This window comes from Falco naumanni, chromosome 12 (assembly GCF_017639655.2).
Source record: "Falco naumanni isolate bFalNau1 chromosome 12, bFalNau1.pat, whole genome shotgun sequence".
In the NCBI taxonomy this organism is placed as follows: Eukaryota; Metazoa; Chordata; class Aves; order Falconiformes; family Falconidae; genus Falco; species Falco naumanni.
The window spans coordinates 11521057-11533272 of NC_054065.1; the positions used below are offsets into that span (position 1 = coordinate 11521057).

General features: G+C 41.0%; 1 protein-coding gene across 1 annotated transcript in view; it reads right to left on the reverse strand.

Moving 5' to 3' along the window:
- The window catches only part of RMDN2 (regulator of microtubule dynamics 2), a 48799-nt gene extending 39682 nt beyond the window's left edge, over positions 1-9117 (reverse strand). Inside the window, exons 1-3 of the mRNA XM_040611857.1 lie at positions 9007-9117; positions 8029-8495; positions 274-466 (exon numbers count right to left, since the gene is read on the reverse strand). Of these exons, the coding sequence (XP_040467791.1) occupies positions 274-466; positions 8029-8483 (648 nt within the window). The 5' untranslated portion in view covers positions 8484-8495; positions 9007-9117. The remainder of the gene's footprint in view (positions 1-273; positions 467-8028; positions 8496-9006) is intronic.
- Positions 9118-12216: the final 3099 nt, after the last annotated feature.

Here is a 12216-nt window from a genome sequence, read left to right on the forward strand (position 1 = left end):
CATTTCTTTGTTGCATACAAGAATACATAAATCAAACAACATTTTGCATTTATTAAGACCAGATGTGATATAAAATAATAAATCTTCTGTGCCCACCCAACATGAATATTGATGCCACCTTGAAATATTTCTTTTTCACTGTATTTTAAAAATAGGCATGCAATTTCATCTTCCATTCCTGTGTGCATTTTAATGCTTGTATTAAGGGAATTCTCAAAAGCAGTGCAAAGCATGACTTAATAGCAACATAATATTAAGTTTACCCATTAATACCTTGTCATCTTTCTCAAGCAGCAGTCTGAAGCCCTCCTTTTTATCATCTTCTGAACCCTTGTGCAAATTGTCTACCTGCTGTAAAAGATTAAATAACTCCGCTTCTTCTGATTTTACAATGGCATCGGGTGATTCGATACATCCCTTTTCTTCCTCAGAGTCTCCTTCAGAATCAGTATGAGCTGTAAGATAACTAAAATCACAGAAAATAATAACCATCTTTTCTAAAAATATTGGTAAAGCATTGTTAAACTCAAATGCAAAACTTTCAGAGCACAATTTCTTCCAGTTGTCCAACCTTAAAGGAGTTTTTATTCACAGTATCAAGCTTATTATTATTATTGTTATTACAAGCTTATAATTATTATTACAAAACCTTTATCTTCAAAGGGACAGCACAACCATATTCCAAACATAACAGGCAAGTAATTACACCATTCTGCTGCCTAATACTGCATTAAAAAAATGCAGATGCATATTAGAAACACATGTATCCCTGTGTTTCAAATGCAGAACACTTTAAATCACTGATGTGTATTAAGACATGCTTTGTAACCCTGACTAGGCCTCTTCAACTCTTTACCTCAATTTCTTTGTTTTTTTTAAATAGGAATGAGCTTACTGACCAAACCATAAGTGCTGTTAAGAATCACTTACACAATGTTTTGGTAAACGCTTGTAAGATCTAAATATAAGCAGTACCACCACTGTGACCAATTCCTTTACTTTGAACATTCTGAGGGTCAGAATGCCTGAAGCTGGGAAAGAGTTTATATTAATTCATTATGTTTAGCGCACAAGTACTCAGCACAAGCAGTCAAGGACAAAGGAATATTTTACAAAGGCCATAAATAACATACAGAGATAAGCAGGTGGCCTTACTGTCCAAAGTGCTGAGCGTACATTAGGGTACTCCAATTTCATATAGGAGCAGCTGAATGGCTCTATTTTTTAAAAGTACATCTTTTCTTATGTACAAAAAATGGACAGAAAAGCCTATTTTCTGCACTGCCGCTTTAGAAAATACTGCTCTCATGAGAAATAATAATGTAAAAATATCAGCTGCCAGGTTCAGAGATTCTTTAAATGGTAACTGAGCAGAAAAAGCATGAAATATACCATACACATTAAGCAAGTGAATAATCAGAGTAGGCCATGACAGTCAAAATATAGAAAAATTTTTTCCAGCAATACTACCAGTACAGCATGTTAGCAGTATAAATGGAGGTTAATAATCATGACTCCTAAATATTCTGTTTCCAATGTGTTGCTTTTAGAAGTGACCAGAACTAAACCATAAGCAGATATACTTACAGCCTATAAATGAAGAAGTACAACTGCTTATCAAGGTACAAAAGTGCTAGACATGGCCTGACAGTTTCACTGCAAAATTAACCCGCTAATGGGGGAAAGAGGAGTCAGAAATACATTTAGATAAAACAATACATACATAAAACATGTGTACATGTTCAAACTGGAAAACAACATGGAGCAGAGCAGAGATGGGAAACTTCCTAGATTCCTACAGGTTTGTTTCACATAATCTTGATTACGATGAAGTTGATGATACATCCTATGTTGTATCCTGCAGAGTCTAAGTCACCAAACACTTACTTTGTTTTTCTGAAGCATCTTCAAAAGCACAGCATCTTGTTCTTCCATAGTTACACTGAAGTGGGTGCAGAGCTACATCATATATAGGCTGTATTTGTAAGAACACTAACTTGACCAAAGTGCAAGGGATTTGGTGGGAGGGGGGCAGTCTTCTAGCTCTAATATGTAATCCTATGACGTGAAGTATGTTTGGAAAGTACCTTTCCACAAATGGTTTGGATGCCCCAGCCCCCCTAATAAAGAGATAAATGCACTGAGGATTTGTGCAATTACCAACCTAAAATAAGGGTAATAAAACTAGTAATAAAACCTAATATAAAATAGCAACAGCTAAGCAGTTAAGGCAATTTCAAATTCCCACACATTACTGCAATTGTATGTCTTTAGTTACAAGAATTTGGGCACTGCATCAAATGCAACCTAAGCAGGTAGATATGAAAGTAAGGAATCACTGTCTGGAAATCAGTGTTGATGTCGTCATCTTTATCTTCACTGCATAAACATTTCCTAAGATTTCTATGATCACTACCGTTCCAATGTTAGAAAACAGACAAAAGTGATTATTAGGAAATGTTACTCTCCCACCCAAAATATAAAGGCCAAGGCTGGGCTGACAGCCAAGCCTTGTCACTCCAAACTAGCCCAGCAGAGATTTTCAGCAGCATTGTATCAAACTGTCATGGTTAAACATCAGAGTGAGGCCAAACACCAAACTCACAGGACATCAGATCAGTCATATGAGAATATTCATAGAGACACTCAAATGGAAAAAGTGTGAAGTAGGTTGCTATCTAACAGATGATGTAAAGCCATAAGGAGTTAATAATTATAAACCTGTGTGTATATATAGATATATATATATGTGCCACATATAAAGCCATAATTATAAAATACCATGGAAGAATAATCTTTTAAGATCAGACCATACTGCATCAAGCCTTTCCTCATTCCACTTCTTCTACTGAAACATGATCTCCAGACCACATCTGTGCTGAGAAACAGCAGAGAGGACAGGTCATTTCTTCCCCACTCCCTCTCACCTCCATTGTCCTCAGAAATTCTCTCCTGTCTCCTCTGTCTGCTTTATGAATTCTCAAAGAACTTAAATGTGGAGCAGACCTCTTAAACATTGATGAAAGTGCCATAAATTTCAATTTACTTGTCGATTGGCTTTAAAGAAGGCAAAACAATACCTATAAAACAACCTATGGGAAGTGAAAAACACAGCATTGAATAATTTTGTTCAGTGTAGGCAAGGCCAGTAATTCCTAGGGACTGCAACGAACCATACAACCCTGTGCCTGCTGATGTAGATGAGAAGAGATGGAGCGACACTAAAGGGCACAATCAACAGAGAAGAATAACATTCTCAAACAAAAGAAAGAAAATGTTTCCAGTCTTCACCAAGTTTGATCCGAAGCGCATACTGTTTTTCATAAGAAGGCCAGAAATTAAATGTCCTGATACCAAAATGTCCAAGGGAGTGCAAACAAGTGCTAGTGCTTAGGATTCAGCGTGCTAGCTACCCCTGAGATGTACCAGCATTACTCTGAATTCTTCCTTTCTTTCCTCAGAAAAATAACTTCATAGTGCCTTCAGAGGGTCGCCTCTTCCTTGTCTCTTCTACTTTGGCTCCAGAGCTGACACTGCTGCCTCCCAGCATTTCCCACAGGAAAAGCATCAAGGCGACACGCAAGGGCTTCATGACTTATTCGTGATGAGTTCCCACCTCACTAGTCACACACACCAGGCAAACTCCTACATTGCTCAGGAGTCACAGGGGTAAAAATGACAGCAAGTTAATTTAATCTAGTATAAAACATTAAGTATCACTTCAGCCATTTTGGCAAACTAGACATTTTGTTTCTGATGACATTAATTTTCTTACTAGTTCTCTGTTCGATCCTTATCATAGCTGAGATGTTTTAAGCATGAACACATAACATTAAGAAGGCAATACAGGCTTCTAAAAAATAAACAGCTAGGATTTTTTCTAACAACTTGGGTAAACTGTACTTCACCAAGTTGAACTGAAGCCAGTTTTATTACAAGACAGGAAGTCCTTCCAGCTACTTAAGGACAAAATAAGAGTGTAACAGATACTGATAGAAAACTATGGTAAGAGCTTGATAAGTGACTTCAACAAAGCAGCTAGCAGGATAGCGATTTTAGAAAAAAATGTTACGAAAAGCAATACTATAAAAAAAAAATATCAGTACCAGCACAAACAGAAGTGGAGACTAGGGCTGATGACAGTAATCCAAAAGGGAAATTAAAAAAAAAAAAATGAGGAAGAGTCATTATGGTTTGGTTTATAAATATTTCCTATAACAGCACTGACACTTGCAATTTTATCTGGTATTTTCCTACAAGAGGTTTTATCAGATGATAAACAGAAAAGTGAATATTTACATGTGATAAACACATGGACCAATATTTGAGAAAATGACAGAACTTTAAAAGCATCTACAGTCAGTGCCAACTTGTTTTCACCTTTATTACCAACAGATTTTATTTAAAAGAGAAAAACAGTGGTAAGAATGTGAGGAGCAATGGTCAACCAACAGGACTCAGTTGGATCACAAGGGACTGTTCAAAGTCCAAAGAACAAATAAGAACTGTGCTGGAGACTCACCGCACTGTGGTTACGCTACTCAGTAAATCCAGGCACCTAGTACTGGATTAAAAAAACCCTGAGGTACATGTTATAAAACACCACTGTGGTATAAACTCACTTTGCTGGTTCAAAACCTGTGTTGGATTGCCTGTAAATTGGCAGACACTGGCCCTAACCAGGTATCATCTGTTCACAACACTTCAGCTTTTAGACAGATCAAATATCATCTGTTGTCTCTCTGCCAGCTTAAAAAAATAACAAGCTGACACAAACACCTTCTCATCTGCTCCAGCTAATTCAATAGAAAGGTGATTATATGTCACAGGCTGATCTGGATCAAATTTGCACTGTATGATCCAGCAGAGTGCATATCCATTAGTAATGACAAGCAGCTTTTGAGGAAAAGTTTGGCAAATCAGATTCTTAGGACAGCTGAGGGCTGCACTGAAAACAAATGGGCAGCAAAAATAAATGAAAAAATGAAGAAATGGTAAGTGAAGTGATACTCAGAAACAGACAAGGGAAATGTTTCTTCCTGCTGAATGTTTAAACTATTTCAAGGAAAAATTATAAATAAAACATCTGTAGGAAAAGGATTTACTGTGGTGAATCTTCTGATGACTGAAGCCAAACGTAACTTGAAAAGCCTGGATGCCAGGCCAGCTGAAGACCCATCCCAAACATGACACTGATGTCAATGGTTCATCACTGCTGTATCAGGAAGGAAACAGCTTTAAAACTATGAAGAGGAGAATTAGGTGACACCCTCCATCCAAGCTGATCATCTAGAAACAATTTACTCTGTTTGTAAATGAACGGGTGCTTGTTACACATTCTCAAATGTTAAAAGACTGAGGTTTTACTAGTACATGATGGAAACCTGAAACAAACCGTTAAGAATAGAACACAGAAAAGCGCAGACTAGAAATCGTAGGCTCTTCAGCATTCAGTCAATGTCCCATCCATTCAGTGTACTTTCCATTCAGGCCACCTGTCATTATGTAAAAACATCTCATTTATTAAAAAGCGTGTGATATTTTTCCTCTTAGAGAGGTATATGAATTTTGAAAGGCAAAACAGAAAGCTTCTCTTCCCAAGGTGTTAAATACCAACAGTGACACTGAGAATATGACCAGAATATCACCAAAGCAGTGAGGACCACATCAGAGACTGTCAGCTTCAAATATTTTATGGAAAAAACAGTAGCATTAAAAGCTTTTCTGGAAGAAGTTTACAAATCTGAAACCAATGTAGTCATCCAGTGTAAGTCCATAAAACTCTTAAGATTACTTCATCTGTCAATTCCCAGCTTCTACCCATTTGTCACTTAAAACCAGAAGTGCTTAACACAAGCAAAATCCTATCTTCTAGATCATAAAAATACTGCTGAGGCAGCGAAACATGTTGCATGTACTTTAGAATACACAAAGTGAAAAAAAGTTTAATCTGTAACAAAGAGAAAAATTATTTCTCTAGTGCACGAACTAGCAACTGAATACATTATTGTGTGTAGAATTCACCACAGAACAGTATAAAACAATAGACATGGTTATACCTACAGTGCATGAAATGGTGATGCACATTAACTGAAAAAAAAAATATTATTATTATTGCCTGTCACAGCAAACTCTCACAGAACATGCACCAGTGTCATTATGGTTACAGAACACCTCAGAAAAAGCTATATACACTGCAAGTGTACATATATTAGGATTAACAACCTATTTCCATCTGCAAGAGGAAGAAAAAAAGTACAAAAAGAAAATTACTTTAACAAAATGAATTTAGAGAAGATACCCAAAACAAGCATATCAAGTACAAGGTGTTAGTAGGGAAAAAAACACCCCTTTTCAAAAGGGATTAAAAAGTAGCATTGGAAAAGCACATACCCAAATGACTAACACTATCTATAACCTTGAATTATCTTCCTTCCTTCTGACTGTGCTCAAATACATGTCAGAGAAGGCCTCTCTCAAGGACACATTCAAAGCTCTTGCACACTATAATCACTCATATTGGATCATCTCATCAGCTTGTCACACAGAAGAACGTGAAGAAACAAGTTTCCTTGGCTAGTTCTCAAACAGCAGTGCAGCAATCCTGACCAAAAAACAGGATCTTCTCAAATGCTGGGTGTTGAATAAGCCCCATATTGCATCTGTGAACTGATTACTCATAAACTGGTCCTTTACCCTTATCTACATCTCCAAATATTTTATGCATAACGTAAAGGCCTCTGCAAACCAATTCATGGATAAAACCACCTGAGAAACTCATAGAACTGAAATGTTTCTACACTGTGTGAAGGAGGAATGTCTTTAAATATCCCTGTCCATACTGAATACTTAAAATAAAGAACTGGCTCATAGTAGAACTGACAGATCTTAAAATATGGTATTAACATTTGAGTCTTGTGAAGTGTGTGGGCTGGGATGCAACACAACAAGAAACCATGCCCACAGGAACTCTTAAAAAATAGAATTCAGTAATTATTATATGCAGCATGTTGCTGTCTTCAGAATATGACAGTTAATTAATAGATCTTTAGAGAAAAAAGTGACTCAAGATAGGCAATGCACAGACATAATGCTGCCTACATGGGTGCGTATAACACACTGAGGAGATGGTTCAAAAAACTCAGTTGCTATAAACATACCCTCATTAAGTTGCACGTAACTATCTAATCTGAGTATGTCAAAACAAAGTTGCAATTACAGGAGAGTAATGTTATCACCATTTTTACATTACTACTGGAGGGTATATTAGGGAACATTTGAGAAGACAAGAATATGGTTCCTCTCCTGGGTTCCAGGTACATCTGATGCTTCTGCATGTTCCTCCCATGTATAAAAGATCCCATTAACCCCAATGGGACTAAAAGGTGTGATCAAAACTAGGCATTTTACTGCGTCAGTATCCCAAATCCCTTGGTTACTTTTTAAGCCACCAGAAAGCATATACAACAGCCAATACACATAACCATACTGCCGTCTGTACACGTATTGCATTTGGACAGTTTTCATAGCATGCAATACCTTTAGGCAGAACACTGTAACAACTCTCATCTTTAAGGTCCACAGAAGACAATTATAAAAAGCACAAGCGCATTCGTACAGCTTGGACAAGCTCTGTCAGAGAGGCACAAGACAAGACTACCTTCTTACTAGAAGCAGGTTTAAAATTGCACCATTATTCTGAACTTTGCCTCTCATTGCACAGCTATGTAGCAATACCACATCAGATCGTTACCAAATTCGCCCTTACAAATCTGAATTATGCTTGGCATTAAGCCAACTTCAGCCATAGTGCAGGTTCAGAGATGGTCACCCAGAGTTTCCTCTGATCTAAAAATCACTAATCTGAATGTTGGGTTGTTTTTGTTTGGGTATTTCCACCCGAATATAGAGAAATGCAAAATATACACAAAACTTTAAAACAGCTCCTGTTTACAAAGTTTCACAGCAGTAACAACGTAATTTGCACTGCATGTGTACTGTAGTATACATAAAATATTATTGACTTACCCTCCTTCACTTTCTGCCTCCTCAGAGCTGGTAGTTTCTGGTGCACCAGAAGATGTCTCAGCTTTTCTCCGTTTTGTTGCTCTGTGTGATGGGCTAACTCTCTGAGTATCTCCCTTCCCTTGAAGCTCATTTCGAACCAGCTCTTCAAGCTTTGGAATAGCTTCTTTCAGAAATTTCACCTCTCTCTTCAGTTCGTCCACGCTTACTAGCAAGCCATTCAATTTTTCTAGTATCTGCAGTTGTCTTCCATGTAAAACCATCACTGCTCCTTGCTCGTTAGGAGCTTCGTTTTGCAAGCCCACAGAGTTAAGCCTGTCACCTACATCTGGGAACGCAGGCACACACTCGGCTGCACCGAATTTTCGAATCTTACGGTACCAAATCAGCATCAGGCTTATTCCGGCCGTCCCTGCCATCACGCCCAGTATCAGTCCTTTATTTTCGAAGGGAGACATGTCTGCGCTCTCCTGAAATCGTGAGACAACAAACAGTGGGGAATTTGAGATTTCTCCTGGTCTACCCAAACGACGTGCTTTGCTCGGAAGTGGCAGAAGTGCCGGGCTGGAACAACCGGCGGGTTGTTGGCGGTACAAAGTTACCGCGCCGCGGGGCCGCAGCAGCACGGCGCCGTACGGCAGCGGCACCGCCGGGGGAGGGCGGGGGTGAAGGGCACACGCGCCTGCACCGCACGATGGCAGGGCCGCAGCCTTCGCCCCTCACCTTCTCCACACCTTGGGATATTTCTGTTTTAATGCGAGAAACTCGTGTCACCGGGTTTTGCGCAGCGGCGGCCGCCCAGCCGCCAGGCCGGAGCGCAGCCCGCGCCGCCCCGGCCACCCCGCGCCGCCGGGGCCCCGCTGGCGCCCCGCGGAGTCCGCCCGCCCCGCAGCCCGCCCCAGCCCCGCCGCCCCGGCAGGGGTCGCCGGCGGCGGCAGCACCATCCCCGGGCCCGGGCCCGGCGCCGCCCCCGTTACGTACCGGCGGGCCGGTCCGGAAGAGGGAGCGAGAGCGAGTGCGGGCCGGGCGCGGCCCCGCCGCTCTCCCGCCGCGGCACGGGGGGCGGCGGTACCCGGATCGGGGGGCGGGCCCTGCCGGCACGGCCGCAGCCGGCGGGTGCTGCCCCGCGGAGGAGGGCGCTGGGCCGGGCCTGCCCCGCCGCCCTCGCCCTGGCAGCCCCGGGGCGGGCGGGCGGCCTCCGGGCCAGCGGGGCCCGGGTGGGGCGGGCGGGTCGCGGCGGTGGCAGCCCCCCGGCGGTGGCAGCCCCGCCGAGCGGCGCCGCGGGGGGACGTGCCGCGCCTGCTTCAGGAGTGGCTCGAATTGGCTGTTGGAGTGCGGGTTTGCCCGTGTCCCTCTTGGGCCCGTGGCTGTTCCATCTTCGCTGCTTCTGGGCCCAGGGAAGCTGTTTTTACGGCATCAGCTGAGGCGCGAAGCTGCAAAATCATGGCGAGCCGCTGTCCGGCTGCCAGAAAGAGGAGCAGCCCTGGCACAACACCATTGCGGTTTTAGCCATCTAAGGGCCCAAAGCTGATTTCACCCAAGCCTGTTACAGATTGCCCAAAGTCTGGAGGAACTTGGCTTTAACAGGGTGCGGGAGGTGCTGCTCCTGCATCCCACCTGGGATGTCACTGTCATCAGTGACTCACTAGACCCTTCTCTCCTGTATGACTGTATTTATTTCTGGATCTGCCGCCTGCTTTTGGCCTTGAATGGCAGAAGGATCATTGCAGACAGCCTGCTGTGCCCATTCGCCTTCCTGAAGGCTTCTGGAGGGTGCTTGGGCACAACATCCTGGCAGAATCTGGAAAGCGTAAAACTGGTGTTCCTCTGTGAGGGCTGAAGGAATGGCCTCGGCACCAACTGTTTTGCCCACAGACGCACACCTGCCAGTCCCCGCTAACGTACACATAGCCTTAGTGGCCTAGATGGAAAGTTAAAACCAGAACAGAAATTTCTAATAAGCTCACAAGTGCTAGTGCAGAACAGAGGCAGAAATTATGGAATAATCATCATTATGGAAACCACTGTATCTGTGCAATGAAAGAAACTGCTCCTCATCAGTTGCAATTTTCCTTAGCTATATCACTCAGAAACAAAGTATTTCTTAAAAAACATACTAACTGCCTTTAAAGAGTGAACAAAGTGTTTGTTAAAAAAGAAGTGCTTTAAAAAGGTACCAAGAGCTCAAGAATGTTCAGTCTTACTGCAAATTAGCAAATGTAAATCAGTCTAATGTCTATTCATTTTCAAATAAAAACTTCCTCTAAAATAACTACAGCTGCTATCTAATTATCCATTAAGAACCTGAGGATGAAACTAGCCCTATGTGAGACCAAACTACAACCTGAAAAGTAGAAATGTGTTCAGATGGAAAAACAAATACTGTTTAAGTGTTCTCCAGTCTTTCTAGTTACAAAAAAAAAAAAAAGTATAATCTGTTCATATGTTTGTAATTCGAAGTTTTTAAACCAAGGATAGAAATATCTTCAAAATTTTATGGATACTTTACTAAAATAAAATTATTTTAAAGAACAATTTTAACTATAAGTAATTGTTTTAAGTTACATAATCCATAAGCATTTTAAAATGGAATGGGACTACATGAATCTCCATGCTGATGGTATTACATATGTTCAAGAATGGCAATAAAAAAATTGTTGGAGAACCTTTGTTTTCTCTTTTTAATACCATCTGCCAAAATCTTTCTATAAGTCAATTAAAACAGGAAAGGATTCTTAAAAGATAGTTAATTGGAGGGCAAACACAGCATAAAGATGAAACAGATTATGGATACAAAAACCTAAGCGAGTTTTTTCAAACGTTTTCCAAAGTGGCTGTCTCAGGTGCAGGCCTTAGACAAGCCGGCCTGCTTTCAAAAACAATGGACCAGGAAAACTTTTGTCTACAGTTGCCTGGGTGCATAGCAATTGTGAAAATCAGGTCACCTGTCTGGTCCCAAACTCCTTATTTAGTTTTTACCTGAGGCAATTTTACCCAGGCAGAGCAGGACAGAAGTTATCACATGTATGTAGAAACCTGCCAGAACACAACAGCATTCCAAGCTGGGGATCTAAACACAAATTTACCTGGATTTGACACAATTAAATTGGCCTAAACCTGACGTATGTTCTAAAAACCTGAAAGAACTGTTTTTAAAAAAGTATTATTCTTCTGGATGTGGATTTTTTCCTAGTTCCAAAGAAACTTTGTACCTGAAGTCCTAAAAAACATGCAAGTCCAGACCACCGCCTGTTATAAAATGGTTAGCACCATGTATTTTTAGCCTTACTTCCTAAGAAGACGAAGCTTATGTCCTCAGGTTGTCTGTGCGCTGTTCTTCGGTCAGGCAATACCATGACACTTTCTCCACCCAGCAGCTCATGAACCTGTCGCTTAATTTCAGGCAATTTTGACAGAAGAAAGATGTCAAGATAGTGAAGTTTCAACAAGTTGCATGAAGGTCAGCAGCTCTGGGGTGGTAAGACCCTGTGAAAATTCTGCCTTCCTTCACCCCTGGGCCCAGGCAGATGTTTGAGGATGAGCTCCGCACCCCGGAGCTGCAACACTGACACACCTGCATAGGGCACCAGCCTTCTTACACTGCTGCTTGCGTAAAACCAGGCCATGTAGTTTAACTTGTCCTTGGGGTAATTTTGAACTTGGACAGTATTTTTGGGTCATGTTAGAAAAGTCAACTTATTACTGAGAAATTGTGTTCAATGGATGAGAAAACCATTACACTGTAACTGACTGACACATGCTGTTTCCAGCCAAGATGTAGCTTAATTTACCAGTATTTTCATTTCTGTATGAAGGCATTTGTATTTTACAATTGACATAAAATTCCTTAACTGTAATCCTTTTGTAAATTTTTTGTGTGGTATGCTGTTCTTTCTGAAATGCCCTTCCTCCCTAACTAGAGATTAATCTACTGCTTGTAACGAATACAGAAACTTTTGATGTGTTAGTAACACTTCAGGCTTATTACTTCAGCAGTTGTCTTCTAAGTGTGAAATCTAACCTTGTTAATAAATCACCAAATATTGTGAAAGCTTAAGTACCTTTGACCAGGCTTGGAACCAGCCTGCCAGAAATCCTACTGTTCTGTCAGGTTGTATTGAGTTCTTCTGAATCTTTTGCTGTAGAAATAAACAAAATTATTTCTTACCTCAAGGGAAGGGAAGCATTCAC